The sequence below is a fragment of the Amblyraja radiata genome, chromosome 4 (genome assembly GCF_010909765.2).
Source record: "Amblyraja radiata isolate CabotCenter1 chromosome 4, sAmbRad1.1.pri, whole genome shotgun sequence".
Taxonomy (NCBI): domain Eukaryota; kingdom Metazoa; phylum Chordata; class Chondrichthyes; order Rajiformes; family Rajidae; genus Amblyraja; species Amblyraja radiata.
In genome coordinates, this window is record NC_045959.1 from 45,011,152 (window position 1) to 45,027,113 (window position 15,962).

Here is a 15,962-nt window from a genome sequence, read left to right on the forward strand (position 1 = left end):
CTTTGTCCTCCTCTGCTGGTCTCTGAATTTCTCCCAGTCCTCTGGTAGGCTGCTTTTTCTGGCTAATTTGTACGCTTCATCTTTTGCTTTGATACTATCCCTGATTTCCCTTGTTATCCACGGATGCACTACCTTCCCTGATTTATTCTTTTGCCAAACTGGGATGAACAATTGTTGTAGTTCATCCATGCAGTCTTTAAATGCCTTCCATTGCATATCCACCATCAACCCTTTAAGAATTAATTGCCAGTCAATCTTGGCCAATTCACGTCTCATACCCTCAAAGTTACCTTTCTTTAAGTTCAGAACCATTGTTTCTGAATTAACAATGTCACTCTCCATCCTAATGAAGAACTCAACCATATTATGGTCGCTCTTGCCCAAGGGGCCACGCACAACAAGACTGCTAACTAACCCTTCCTCATTACTCAATACCCAATCTAGTATAGCCTGCTCTCTCGTTGGTTCCTCTACATGTTGGTTTAGAAAACTATCCCGCATACATTCCAAGAAATCCTCTTCCTCAGCACCCCTGCCAATTTGATTCACCCAATCTATATGTAGATTGAAGTCACCCATTATAACTGTTTTACCTATGTTGCACGCATTTCTAATTTCCTGTTTGATGCCATCCCCAACTTCACTACTATTGTTAGGTGGCCTGTACACAACACCCACTAGCGTTTTCTGCCCCTTAGTGTTTCGCAGCTCTACCCATATCGATTCCACATCCTCCAAGCTAATGTCCTTCCTTTCCATTGCGTTAATCTCCTCTCTAACCAGCAACGCTACCCCACCTCCTTTTCCTTTCTGTCTATCCCTCCTGAATATTGAATATCCCTGGATGTTCAGCTCCCAGCCTTGGTCACCCTGGAGCCATGTCTCCGTGATCCCAACTATATCATAATCATTAATAGCTATCTGCACATTCATCCACCTTATTACGAATGCTCCTTGCATTGAGACACAAAGCCTTCAGGCTTGTTTTTACAACGCTCTTACCCCTTACACAATTATGTTGAAAAGTGGCCCTTTTTGATTTTTGCCCTGGATTTGTCTGCCTGCCACTTTTACTTTTCACCTTGCTACCTATTGCTTCTACCCTCATTTTACACCCCTCTGTCTCTGCTCACACATTTAAGAACCCCACCACCTCTTATTCACTGTTTATTATTGTTTTCTTCTTTCCCCCCTACATGTTGGGTCTGAGTGCTTCCCTTCTCTGCCTCCTGCCTCACACACTGTCCACTAGCTTTCTCTATTTGAGTCCCTCCCCCCAACCGTTCTAGTTTAAAGTCTCCGCAGTAGCCTTTGCAATTCTCCCCGCCAGGATATTGGTCCCCCTCGGGTTCAAGTGCAACCCATGCTTTTTGTACAGGTCGCACCTTCCACCAAAGACGTCCCAATGATCCAGAAACTTGAATCCCTGTCCTCTGCACCAGTCCTTCAGCCACGCATTTATCCTCCACCTCGCTCCATTCCTACTCTCACTGTCGCGTGGCATAAGCAGTAATCCCGAGATTGTTACCTTTGCGGTCCTTCTCTTTAACTCTCCTCCTAACTCCCTAAATTCTCCTTTCAGGATCTCTTCTCTTTTTCTACCTATGTCATTGGTACCTATATGTACCACGACCTCGGGCTCCTCTCCCTCCCATTTCAGGATTTCTTGGACATGTTCAGACACATCCCAGACCCTGGCACCAGGGAGACAAACTATCATCTGGGTCTCCCGACTGTGTCCACAGAATCGCCTGTCTGACCCCCTAACTATAGAGTCCCCTCTTCTTTTCCTTACCCTTCTGAGCAACAGAACCAGTCTCTGTACCGGTGGCCCGGCCGCTGTTGCTACCCACAGGTAGGCTGTCCCCCCCCAACAGTACTCAAACAGGAGTACTTAATGTCAAGGTGTACAGCCACTTGTACTCTCTAGTCCCTGCCTGTGCCCATTGCCCCTCCTAACCGTGACCCACTTGCTTGCCTCCTGTGGTCTTGGAGTGACCACCTCTCTGTAACTCCTCTCAATGACTTCCTCGCTCTCCCTGACCAGACGGAGGTCATCGAGCTGCTACTCCAGGTTATTAATACGGTCCCTTAGGAGCCCCATCTCGACGCACCTGGCGCAGATGTGGACGTCTGGAAGGCTATCAGATTCCTTGACCTCCCACATCTGACATCCAGAACATTCTGGCCGTCATTCTCCCCCTTACCCAGGATACAATACAAAGTACAATACAATACAATACAATACAAAGTACAATACAATACAATACAATACAATACAATACAATACAAACTGCTGGAAGAAATCAGCAGGGATTTGTCTCCCAATCAGCTGCTCCCCCTTGTCCGCTTCCACCAATCAGCGGCTTCCTCAAGCCCACTTGTTTTGAAATGCGAACGGGACGTTGGAACGTTGCAGCTTTGGCTCCTCCCTCTGCGACCGCTCCAACGGCTCTCGGGCCTCTGCAAAAAACAAGCCCCGCGCTCGAGATTTAACTGCTACCGCTCGGGTGTAGCTCCTCCCTCTGCGACCGCTCCAACGGCTCTCGGGCCTCTGCCGTACTGGACCCCAAGAAAGGGAGTTTGTAGAGTGTCTCCAAGATGGATACTTAGAGCAGCTTGTACTGGAGCCTACCAGGGAGAAGGCAATTCTGGATTTAGTATTGTGTAATGAACCGGATTTGATAAGGGAACTCGAGATAAAGGAGCCATTAGGTAGTGACCATAATATGATAAGTTTTAATCTACAATTTGAGAGGGAGAAGGAAAAATCGGAAGTGTCAGTATTACAGTTGAGCAAAGGGAACTATGGAAGCATGAGGGAGGAGCTGACCAAAGTTGACTGGAAAGATACCCTAGCAGGGATGACAGTGGAACAGCAATTGCAGGTATTTCTGGGAATAATACAGAAGGTGCAGGATTAGTTCATTCCAAAGAGGAAGAAAGATTCTAAGGGGAGTAAGAGGCTACCTTGGCTGACAAGTGAAGTCAAGGACAGTATAAAAATAAAAGAGAAGAAGCATAACATAACAAAGATGAGCGGGAAGCAAGATTATTGGGTAATGTTTAAAGAGCAACAGAAGGCAATACGGGGAGAAAAGATGAGCCACAAAGGTAAGCTAGCCAAGAATATAAAGGAGGATAGCAAAAGCTTCTTTAACTATGTGAAGAGGAAAAAAATAGTTAAGACACATGTGGGTCCCTTGAAGACAGAACACGTGAGTTTATTATGGGGAACAAGGAAATGGCAGACGAGTTACACAATAGACACTAGGCAATAGACAATAGGTGCAGGCGTAGGCCATTCGGCCCTTCGAGCCAGCACCGCCATTCAATGGCTGATCATCCCCAATCAGTACCCCGTTCCTGCCTTCTCCCCACATCCCCTGACTCCGCTATTTTTAAGAGCCCTATCTAGCTCTCTCTTGAAAGTATCCAGAGAACCTGCCTCCACCGCCCTCTGAGGCAGAGAATTCCTCAGACTCACCACTCTCTGTGAGAAAAAGTGTTTCCTCGTCTCCGTTCTAAATGGCTTACTCCTTATTCTTAAACTGTTGAACAGGTACTTTGGATCTGTCTTCACTAATGAAGACACAAACAATCTTCCTGATGCACTAGTGGCCAGAGGATCTGGGGTGACGGAGGAATTGAAGGAAATTCACATTAGGCAGGAAATGGTGTTGGGTAGGCTGATAAGGCTGATAAATCCCCAGAGCCTGATGGTCTGCATCCCAGGGTATTTAAGGAGGTGGCTCTCAAAATCGTGAACGCATTGGTGATCATTTTCCAATGTTCTATAGATTCAGGTTCAGTTCCTGTGGATTGGAGGGTAGCTAATGTCTCCCACCTTTTGAGAAAGGCGGGAGAGAGAAAACAGGGAATTATAGACCAGTTAGCCTGACATCGGTGGTGGGGAAGATGCTGGAGTCAATTATAAAAGATGAAATAGCGGCACATTTGGATAGCAGTAACAGGATCGGTCCGAGTCACCATGGATTTAAGGGGAAATCATGCTTGACTAATCTTCTGGAATTATTTGAGGATGTAACTAGGAAAATGGACATGGGAGAGCCAGTGGATGTGGTGTACCTGGACTTCCAAAAAGTCTTTGATATGGTCCTAAATAGGGGATTGGTGGGCAAAATTAGAGCACATGGTATTGGGGATGGGGTACTTACGGATAGAAAATTGGTTGGCAAACAGGAAACAGAGTAGGAATTAAAGGGTTCAAGAAGGAACTACATTGCTGGAAAATCGAAGGTAGACAAAATTGCTAGAGAAAGGCAGCGGGTGCGGCAGCATCTATGGAGTGAAGGAAATAGGCAACGTTTAGGAATTAAAGGGTCCCTTTCGGAATGGCAGGCAGTGACTAGAGGGGTACTGCAAGGCTCAATACTGGGACCGCAGCTATTTACAATATACATGAATGATTTAGATGAAGGGATTAAAAGCAACATTAACAAATTTGCAGACGACACAAAACTGGGTGGCAATGTGAACTGTGAGGAGAATGCTATGAAGATGCAGGGTGACTTGGACAGGCTGGGTGAGTGGGCAGATGCATGGCAGATGCAGTTTGATGTGGATAAATGTGAGGTTATGCACTTTGGTGGCAAGAACAGGAAGGCAGATTATTATCTGAATGGTGTCAAGTTAGAAAAAGGGGAAGTACAACGAGATCTGGGTGGCCTTGTACATCAGTCGCTGAAAGTAAGCATTCAGGTACAGCAGGCAGTGAAGAAAGCTAATGTCATGTTGGCCTTCATAACAAGAGGAGTTGAGTATAGGAACAAAGAGGTCCTTCTGCAGTTGTACAGGACCCTGGTGAGACCACACCTGGAGTATTGTGTGCAGTTTTTTTCTCCAAACTTGAGGAAGGACATACTTGCTATTGAGGGAGTGCAGCGTATGTTCACGAGGTTAATGCCCGGTATGGAGGGACTGTCGTATGTTGAAAGAATGGAAACATGTAAGATTATTAAGGGATTGGTTATGCTAGTGGCTGGAACCATGTTCCCAATGTTGGTGGAGTCCAGAACCAGGGGCCACAGATTAAGAATAAGGGGTAGGCCATTTAGAACGGAGATGAGGAAAAACTTTTTCACCCAGAGAGTTGTGATTCTGTGGAAATCTCTGCCTCAGAAGGCAGTGGAGGCCGATTCTCTGGATGCTTTTAAGAGAGAGTTAGATAGAGCTCTTAAAGATAGCAGAGTCAAGGGATATGGGGAGAAGGCAGGAACGAGGTACTGATTGTGGATGATCAGCCATGATCACAGTGAATGGTGGTGCTGGCTTGATGGGCCAAATGGCCTACTCCTGCACCTATTGTCTATTGAAAGTCATAATTCATTTTAGTGCTTTTTCTATTTTAGATCCTTTATGATTCACGAACTTTTCTTTCTTACAGTGACAGAGAATGACGCAAGTTAAAGTTCAGACTGCAGTAAACCTATCTGGATCTACACTGGGTGTCACGATGCAGTCACCATCTGTAGCTAGTACTGTTCCTCTAGTTCTGCAGTCTTCTCTGAATGGGTCAGTCCCAGCCGCAAGTTCCAGCTGTACCAGCCCTGCCGCTGGGTTTGTGGATTCTACTGTTTCAATTATTAACTTACCAGGTGAGTCTTCTTATTAAATGTGAAGCTTTCTACTGACCATTTGATACCAAGCGATCATTGAAAGTAATGAAATGTATTTTGTGATTTTTCATAAATGATACTGCATTGGAAAAATAGAAAAATGGAGTTTTTCTATTTAAATGGTGGCAGACTAAAAGATGTGGCTGATTAGAGGATCTGGGTATCCTTATACACTCATCACTAGGTTAATGAGCAGGCTTATTAAGCAGTTAGGCTTTGTATTGGCTTTTATCCTATTGGAATTTGAGTACATAAGTGGAGACATCTTTCTTCAATTTTGCCCGCTGAGACTACTTCTGGAACATTGTGTGCAGGTCTGGCTCCCTATCAGAGAAAGGATATGACTTGAATGGAGGGACTGGTTCCTGGCATAGTGAATGTGTTGCAATGAAGAGAGATTGAGCAGTTGGTCCTATACTTATCTTGGGTTGAGATGGCATGGGAGGTAACCCAATTGAAAGGCACAACATTTCTTTAGAGATTTAACAGGATAGATGTAGTGTTGATATTTCTCCTAGTTGGGTATTTGGTATCTGGGTTAAATTCTCAAAACATGCCTCAGCCATTCAGCGCTGATTTGTCAAGAGATTTATTCATCAAATGGGTATTATTTCACTTTTGAATTATTTTCCCAGGAAAGCATGCATGCTCACTAGCTGAGTATTTACAAGAGATAAATCAATTTATTTTGGATATTTGGTGTAATCAAGGAATTTGGGATGTGTGTAAGAAAGTGGTGCTGAGGAAATGATTCAGTTGCCCATTTTATTGAATGGTTCACAGACACAGAGATGCTGAATATCCCACTTCTGGTTCCTGTTGGACGGTTGGCAATGTTATGAAGAACACCTGTGGGTATAACTACTCAGGAGCAATATAATATTCCTGGAATACATTCAAGGACCATTTACACCTTGATTATCCCATCAATGACCATTTTCACTTTGGTCATTCCCCCATCTTTCTCCTGTCGAGCAGAAGGTACAAAAGCTTGAAAGCATGAACCAAATTCAGGAACAATTTCTTCTCCATTGTTATTAGAATACTGAGCGGACTTCTCATAATCGAAGGATGTCATCCCGATCTCTCAACCTACCTCATAGCGGCTCTTGCACATTTTATCATCACTTTCTCTGGAGCTATAACATTGCACCACTTTATTCTGCACTCTGGTATTTTTCTGTTTGTTGTCGCTTTGTTTCCGTTGTTCTTGTGTATGACCTGACTTCACTTATGTATAGAACCATAGAATCAGGGTCATATAGCATTGACATAGGCCCTTCAGCCCAACATGTTCATGCCGACCAAGATGTCCCTTCTAAGGTAGTGCTATTAATCTGCTTTTGGCCCATATCCCACTATCCTTTTCTATCCATGTACCTGTTCAAATGATTTTTAAATGTTGTTATTGTGTATGCCTTAACAATGTCCTCTGGCAGAACATTCGATATATCCACCACCCTCTGTGTGTGAAAATGTTGCCTTTCAGGTTTTAAGTAAATGTATGGTACGATTTGACTGGTTAGCATGCAAACAAAGTTTTTCACTGTATATTGGTAACAATATACCAATATCCTAGTAGATACCACTACAGAAACAATGCATCAGTTCACAAGGTTTACCAGGAACCTATGCATTCCTTTCATTATTGAAATAGCAGAGCATTTAAATTCTGAACTGTCAGATGCTTCCTCTGATAGACAATAGACAATAGACAATAGGTACAGGAGTAGGCCATTCGGCCCTACGAGCCAGCACCACCATTCAATGCGATCATGGCTGATCATCCCCAATCAGTACCCCGTTCCTGCCATCTCCCCATATCCCCTGACTCCGCAAATTTTTAAGAGCCCTATCTAGCTCTCTCTTGAAAGCATCCATACTGATATAGTAGATGATCTGCTCAGTAACGGCTTTGTTCAACTCGCATATGACCTGTAACATGAAATAGTGCAGACAAGTAAACAATGTCCTGCTCTCGGCGGCAGTCGGAATTTAAGGATTTGCGGGAAGCGACTGACATGAGCGAGGCCGGCAAGCGGCAGGAGAGAGGTGTTCAGAGGAGAGAGCACTGCCAGAGGTGAGTGGGCCGGCAGAACCACTTCCCTCCCCGACCACAATGCGGTGGCTCCATGCCCAGAGCGCCACGGCAGTGGTGAGTGAGTGAGTTGCTGGCATGATCCACTAACCCCTTCCTTCTCAACGCTCCTGCCTTCCCCACAACTTTACCCCCTGGCCAGACTCCCCACATGCTGTGAAATGAACTCTCTTCCTTCCCCCACCCCCCCCCCCAGCGGCGCTGTCCTTTTACAGCCGCTTCCCACTTTACAGCCGCTTCCCATCAGCTGCCAGCAATGAGGGATAAACTTGGCTATCCCTCAGTACAGCAACATCGTTCTTGATGTTGCTGTACTGAGTGATAGCCAAGTCTATCTTTCTTGGCTAACAACCTAAACTTCAGCCTCCAAGTCGCAGGTAAATTTTCGTGTCTTATTTTTCGGTAAAAAATAGCGTCATTGCCGGGAAATACGGTATTTAAAAACATGTAGCTCAAAGAAATTTACTTACCGCATTATTTATACACAAACTCCTTTCTTCTCTCTTCGTTTCTTAAGATACTCTTAAGATAAGGACAATCCATGTTTGAAAAACCCGCCAAGAAACTTGCGCTGTGCATGCGCAGTACGCAGTCCACGGTGCAAAGGCAGAATTTCAACTGCCTTCAGCTCCCCTTGTCATTGACGGCTTGAAGCAGCGTCGACGGCACGTGAACTGCACATACTTTCGCGTATTACATGTACTGTGGATGATAGGCACGGGGGGAATTATGCCTACCTAAGAGATCAATCGTACCTTTATTATTTATATTTAATAATTACCATTTTATAATTTTATTCAGGGTAGGCATTGCCTACCCTGCCTACCCTATCAGCACGTGCCTGATTGAAATGTGCCTTGTGAAGAAACAATGCTTTCAGGCTGGGCTGTATTACTATCATAGTTCAGAACCTACTGCAAATAATTATTTATAGCTTCTGCCAGGCTTATGTTTCCATGTTTCAGTTTTGGAAAGAATTTGGGGGACTTCGTGCATTGTGTGTGTGGCGGGGCTGGGGTTCGGCGAATAACATAATATTCTGAGTTGTCACACATACAAAATGTCATAAAATGTTGAAGGTTGGTTAAGTATGCATGTACAGACCTTTGTTTTAAATCACACTTGGACCAGAAGAAGTAGTAAAGTAACTTTTAACCATAGCAATTGGACATTTATTAGAAATTGGGCCTAGCAATCTGCATGTGGTCATATTAAGAGAATTTATAGATCTCTGCGAGATAATAATATTTCAACAATATTTCATTTGAAAGCTAAAAGTGCAGTCATCCATTACAAGAGAAAAGGTATTGTTAATGGTTACAATTTATTTATTTCTTCCTGAAAATATGGTGGTTTCATTTCCATTTTCAAATTCTGCTCATGGATCTGACATTTAAAATGAATTAAAAGTATTTAATTAGCAAATATTTTTCATACGATTTTGGACAAGATATGAGAAATACTCCCAAAGAAATTAATTACCTATGCTTGTTGATATTAAGTGCCAAGTACATGGCATAGAACTGGAAACAAGTATTTTGCAAGTGGCTACAAAGATGATAGACCCACTGGTTGAAACTTTCAAAACTCTCAAGTTCGCAGTGAGTACCAGTGGATTGGAAAACCATGAACCTGACTCAATTGTTTAGGAAGGGAGAAAGGCGGAAAAAAAGTTAGTTGGTGGAAAGATGTTCGAGTCAATAATCAAAGAACAAATAACTAATAATTTTGACCTGATCAAACCAAGGTGGTTTAATGAAAGGCAAATCACGATTTGCTCGTTTTTTTGAGGATTGACAAGCAGAGCAGAAAGATGGGTGCCAGTCAATTAATTTAGTTTAGAGACAGTGTGGAAACGGGCCATTCGTCCCACCGAGTCCATGCCAACCAGCGATCACTAGAACAAGTTCTATCCTGTGCCCTAGGGACAATTTACAGAAGCCAAATAACCTGCATGTCTTTGGAATGTGGGAGAAAACCGGAGTACCCGGAGAAAACCTATGTGGTTACAGGGAGAACATAGAAACTCCATATAGACAGCACCCGTAGTTAGGTCTCTGGTGCAGTAAGGCAGCAACTCTACCAGTGTGCCACTATGCCACTCATGTTGATGTGATACATGTGGACTCCCAACAAACATTTGACAAGATAACAGCTAAGACGTTGATACAAAAATAAGGAGCTTTTAATATTGGAGGAAATGTGTTATCTCAAAAACAGGTATATAGAAATGACCTTTATCAGATTGGGTGATGTAACTAGTGGAGTACCACACGTTTCTATTCCACATATTTACAATATAAATAATTGAGGAAGGGTTAGAAAGGAATATAACCAAGGTTGCTGATACCTTGGTTATATTCAAGGAAATAACCAAGGAATTGTTCAGAAAAATAGGTGAAAGTCCATGTGATGATGAGGATACTTTGAGTCTGTGATGAGGCACAGATAATGTGGGTGAAAATCTTGCAAATGGAGTTCTGTGTGGGGAAAGTGAAAGTTCATGACTTCACTAAGAGGAGACAAAAGCTAGGTTATTAACTAGCGGGAAAGGGGCTGGAGATGAATGGTGTTCATGGATTATAAGAGGTTAGCAGATACATGCAGTAAGCAGTTGAGACAAATGGCATATTGGTCTTTATTACAAAGCAGTGGAGTTTAGAGATTACTCAATGAGCAATTGATGGTCGTGGGCAACAGGCACACGTCTAGTTGGCTGGGGTAGTTAAGCCATGATAGTTAAAGACAGGAAAGACTGGAGGAGATGAGTGGACTCCTCCTGTTTGCTTATTTTCTTGTCACAGATGGGAAGGTTAGGGGATCCTTGAAGTTGACTTTGCAAAATCTTCGTCACTTACTTGACCTGAAATGCACAAAGCAAAAACCAAGTGAATTATCACACTGGCCAGATTCAAAGAATATGAAATGCATAATTTTTATTTTCATTATAAACATTTATATTCTCCAGAGCTGTGGGATTATTACATTTGTAGGTTTTCTAAAATATGCTGGTTGTAGTTTCTTTCCAGGATAACATGGCAAACCCCAAAGAGAAAACACCAATGTGTTTGGTGAATGAGTTAGCCCGTTTCAACAGAGTTCAGCCCCAGTACAAACTTCTAAATGAAAGAGGACCAGCCCATGCCAAGGTAATAATTCAGTAGCTTTAAAATATTTGTAGATTTTTGATTTTTTTTACATGCTGATTTAGAAAGCAATATTCATTTCATCTGGAGTTTCTTGTTTTACAGGTTAATCACAATCTTGGCGCCATTGCCTAGTAATCATTTTTCTGTGAAACAACTGAGTTATAGAAATATTACTGCACAGTCTATTCAGCCTATTTCTCTGTCCAATCCCTAATTCTAGCTCTTGGTTCATAGCCTGATAGGTCGCAGCTATTGGAGTACACCTCCCTGTACATTTTCAGTTGGATGAACATTCTTGCCTTTCGCCAGTGTATTCCAGGCTCCTACCAGACTCTGGGTGAATTGTTTTTATTCCTTCCCCTCTAATCCTTTTACTCTGGCTTTTAAATCGATGCTCTTTGGTTCATGACCCTCGTTCTTAGGGGGAAAAAGTCTTTCCCGTTTATTGAATCTTGGTCGTACTTAATTTTATACATCTCGGTTAAGTCTCAATTCCAACAGTCACCTTAAAAACAATGCAACATCTCACCTGGTCCATGACTGCTCAAAGTGCAGAACTTGGGATGGTATGAAGAATCCATAAGGACCACACCGACGCCCTGGGTAAACGGTCAAGGAAACAACCACCTTACAAACTACTAATTTTCCCGGAACTTCTTATCTCAATTATGGAAGAATCTTCCATTCCCATATTGGTCTCAGGTTATTTGGGAGCACACAAAAGTGAAAGCAAATACATACTCATTCATAAGGAACTTCCAAAGAAGATGCTGGACTTGATTTGTGGTCTGACTGGTGATGAATTTACATAATTTCTGATCTTGCTTATTTAAGTTAATTAAGAAAAGCATCCTGTTTGCCTTTTTAATCACTGTTGACTTTTAAGGAACAGTGAGCACACCAATGTCAGGGGATCTTTGACCTCAAATGTTCCATGTCTGACCTGCTGAGTGTTTCCAGTATTTTCGATTTCAATTTGTTTACACACTTGGTTGGTCTTTTGAAATGAACGAACATTCTTAAAGGAATGTTTTAATCTGTGAGATATGATGTCTCAAATGTAAAATTATTTCCTTGATTTTTGAGGAATGGATCTTTAGACGCTTACAAAATTATCCAAATGAACAATTTCTAGTCTGTCTTAATCTTTAAATGCATATGCTGTAAGCACACAGAAAATGTCAGCTTAATTTACCCCATCTTTCAGTGACAACCTTTCCACTTGTTGTGTGATTTTAAACTTATAGCTTGTTGCTGGGCCAAAGTTTGGGAGTTCCTTGTCGGTCAATACAGTGAGAGGACAATCAAGGCTACCACAGTTCATAAAGAATCACAGCCACCACCTTGTCAACATAACTGGAAATGAATTGAGCAAGAAATGCAATCTTGCCCACATCCTGAAATCAAATTTAAATTTTAAAAAGTGCTTAATATCATAAGATCATAAGTGATAGGAGCAGAATTAGGGCATTCAATCATGGCTGACCTATCACTCCCTCCTAACCACATGCTCCTGTCTTTTCCCCATAACCTCCGGCACCTGTACCAATCAAGAATTTATCTATTTCTGCCTTAAATATATCCACTGACTTTGCCTCCACAGCCTGCTGTGACAAATAATTTCACAGATTAACCAGCCTCTGACTAAAGAGATTCTTTCTCGTCTCTTTCCTAAAAGAACGTCCTTTAATTCTGTGGCTATGACCTCTAGTCCTAGGCTCTCCCACTAGTGGAAACATCTTCTCCACATCTACTCTATCCAATTACAGCTTCGGCTTTCTTTGAGAACTTCTCTCGAAGGGAAAGACTGAAATTTATCTTATTTCAAAATTGAAATCCAACTTCAACAACCAGATGAATTACACAGTGCAATGAATAATAATTTACAACAAATTTTATTTGTGCAGGAAGTTTTAACATGTATGTAACTTCCAAAAATTGTAGGTGTGATTTATTCTGGTGTAACCACATGTCCCTATTTGGAGATGAAATCTGGAATGCTCCTGGTGGCGAGATTAATATTTATCCGGTCAAGAGGTGGAATAAGCGAGTTCGGTATTCCGACTGCGCATGCCCAGGTTATAGGTCACTAGCTATAAAACAGTCTTGGCAACGGTGGTGCTGCATTGTGTGCAGGCGTGCGTTTCGTCTGTAGTCGGGGTCGGCTCTCCGTCGCTGCAGGTGCTGTTGAGTTGCTGTTGGGCTGTCCCCATCCCCTCCTCGGTGTCCTGTCCGTGTCCGGGGTGGCCCCAGGTTGGGGCAGAAGGCTGCCCGCAGAGCGGCCCAGTCTAGCGCCGGGCCAGAGGAGGCTGAGCGCAGGCTGGTGCTCTGGCGCAGGCGAGGCCGGGGCCCTCTCTCCTCCTCGGGGTTGCGGATGAAGTGGCAGCGAGTACCGTAGGGGCAGAAGCCGGTGGTGCGCAAGGTACCTCCTTTACTTGGGGTAGCGGCTGAGGCCGTGGGCTAACTGGCACTTGTCACCGGAGCAGCCCATTGGGGAGTGGGTTCCTCTGGAGTTGGAGCGGGGTTGGGCTGGAGTTGGTGCTGGCTGTGGGTTCTGAGGGTCTGGGGCCGCTGTTGTTGTCAGTCCGGGCTGTCAGTTGGCCCGGGCTGTCTGTTGCCCCCTCCCGCCTGCCCGATCTCCCACTGAAAAAAGACCAAAAATCGGACCCAAACTTTAGTCACTGAATCTACAGCGCTTCTTTAGATTTTTATTTATAGCGTTTGACCTCGGACAAACCCCACGATTCCTTGTGTTTTTCGGAATACCGAACTCGCTTATTAAATCAGTGTGACTACAGCTGTGCTTTCTATCACTTCCTTTCATTGATTTCTTTATATTGTTAGGCAGCTGTGTAGCAGCGGAATGAGCAATGGTAATGTGTCCTAGAAATGTAAGCTAGCCAAAAAAGTGCATATATAACTTAAGAAGAAAGCATAATTTATAACACCACTGTTTGTACATCGTGTTGAAAAAACCCCAAATAGAACTATTTTTTCAAATTGATTTTAAGAAATTGCCATGTAAAAACGAGTTTCTATTAAAAATGGTGATCTCTTAATAAATGGATTAATTTATATAAAATTGTATGAATTTCATTAATTTTCAATTACCAGCAGAAAGATTGGAATTGTGGTTCTGTTTTGATAATACATGCCTAGCATGGGACATGACCATACAAATTAACTCTCTAAAGGCCAAGGGAAACTTGAACACAATGGGACAATGATTGAGATCAAGCAGTTACTGAATAATAATTTCCTTTTAGGTGCCAGCAAACTATGCATGCCTGAATGAAAATAATTGTGCCAGTCTGTCTTATAGACACATATTGCATATGTGCCCCACTTTAGCTTAAAGAATTAAAGTTCTTAAATATGCTTTTAGAATTACGTTGCTCATGATTGGATTTCATTGCAGATTTAACTGTGATGCAATGAACTTGCTACTAGGACCAGATGATGTGGACTGTGGGTAGTGAGAACATATGAAAATTGATGATCATTTTTTATGGGAAGAGGCAGATGTTACCTGAAATAATGTAGAATTTGGTTTCATAAATTTGGTTAGGTACTTGTTTTCATTGCCTTGACCATAGCATGAATTATGGTCGTAATTCATGTTAGTGTGCACCCACATGTGCCTTTGAAGTATCCATGTCTTTTAGCACATAAGGTTGAAAGAAACATGCACAGATTATTTAAACAAAACTCAAAATCATACTGATTATAAACAAGAAATTAATCTCTAAAGTCACACGGGTTAATTCCACGTGATTTATTTGAAAATGCAGATGAAAATCTGAAAATTTATGGATAATTTAGAATGTTTTGAATAAAATAGCTAAATCCAGTATTGGCATTATCGATTTTGTTCTCATGCAGATCTTCAGTGTACAGTTGACCCTTGGAGATCAAACTTGGGAAGCAGAAGGAAGTAGCATTAAAAAGGCTCAACATGCTGCTGCAGCCAAAGCTTTGAGTGAGACCACTCTCCCAGAACCTTCCCCACGGCCAACAAAAGCAATTATGAACAATAATCCAGGTACAGGTATAGTTTATTCATCATAATTTGTTTCCTATGAGCTTTAATGGAATGATTTCAGGAACGGCAGCAAACTTGGTAGATCAAGACAGCACAGTGGCACAGCTGATGGATCAACTGCTTCACAGCACCAAAGAACTGAATTCGCTCATGACCTTGGGTGCTGTCTGTGTCGAGTTTGCACATTCTGGTGTGCAGGGAGTGGATGCGGAAGTGAGATAGTGCAGAAATCGTGTGAATGGATGATCAATGGGCCAAAGGGCCTGTTTCCATCTTTCAATCAATTAGAAACGCTGTGGTTCTTGAAGCAAGGAAGCTGAGAGGTCATTTGATAGTTTTAACGATCATAAGGACTTAAAGGAAAAATGACTAATTAGTGAATGGCAAGCAAAACAAAGGAATCCATTTAAGATGATTGGTGTGGGAACCAGAGGTGTTATAAATAGAATTTGGAATACACTACCTGACGGACTGGCCGGCACGTATTCAATAGTGGTCATTTCATGAGAATTGGATAAGTTCTTGGAGTGAATAACATTGCAGGGATGTGGACAAAGAGCAGGAGCCTGAGAAAATCAGTCTAGACAATGGTCCAAACAGCCAACAAAATGGCTATCTAACCATATAACCATATAATATAACAATTACAGCACGGAAACAGGCCATCTCGACCCTTCTAGTCCGTGCCGAACACGTATTCTCCCCTAGTCCCATATACCTGCGCTCAGACCATAACCCTCCATTCCTTTCCCGTCCATATAACTATCCAATTTATTTTTAAATGATAAAAACGAACCTGCCTCCACCACCTTCACTGGAAGCTCATTCCACACAGCCACCACTCTCTGAGTAAAGAAGTTCCCCCTCATGTTACCCCTAAACTTCTGTCCCTTAATTCTCAAGTCATGTCCCCTTGTTTGAATCTTCCCTACTCTCAGTGGGAAAAGCTTATCCACGTCAACTCTGTCTATCCCTCTCATCAGTTTAAAGACCTCTATCAAGTCCCCCCTTAACCTTCTGCGCTCCAAAGAATA

The 15,962-nt window shown here is 42.7% G+C and overlaps 1 protein-coding gene across 5 annotated transcripts in view; it reads left to right on the forward strand.

The window, feature by feature from the left end:
• Window positions 1–15,962, forward strand: part of stau2 (staufen double-stranded RNA binding protein 2) — a 369,378-nt gene that overhangs the window by 38,228 nt on the left and 315,188 nt on the right. For all 5 annotated transcript variants that reach the window (XM_033019292.1, XM_033019293.1, XM_033019294.1 and 2 more), the window contains exons 2-4: window positions 5,408–5,618; window positions 10,756–10,886; window positions 14,769–14,928. In XM_033019292.1, coding sequence (XP_032875183.1) covers window positions 5,417–5,618; window positions 10,756–10,886; window positions 14,769–14,928 — 493 coding nt within the window. In that variant the 5' untranslated portion in view covers window positions 5,408–5,416. The remainder of the gene's footprint in view (window positions 1–5,407; window positions 5,619–10,755; window positions 10,887–14,768; window positions 14,929–15,962) is intronic.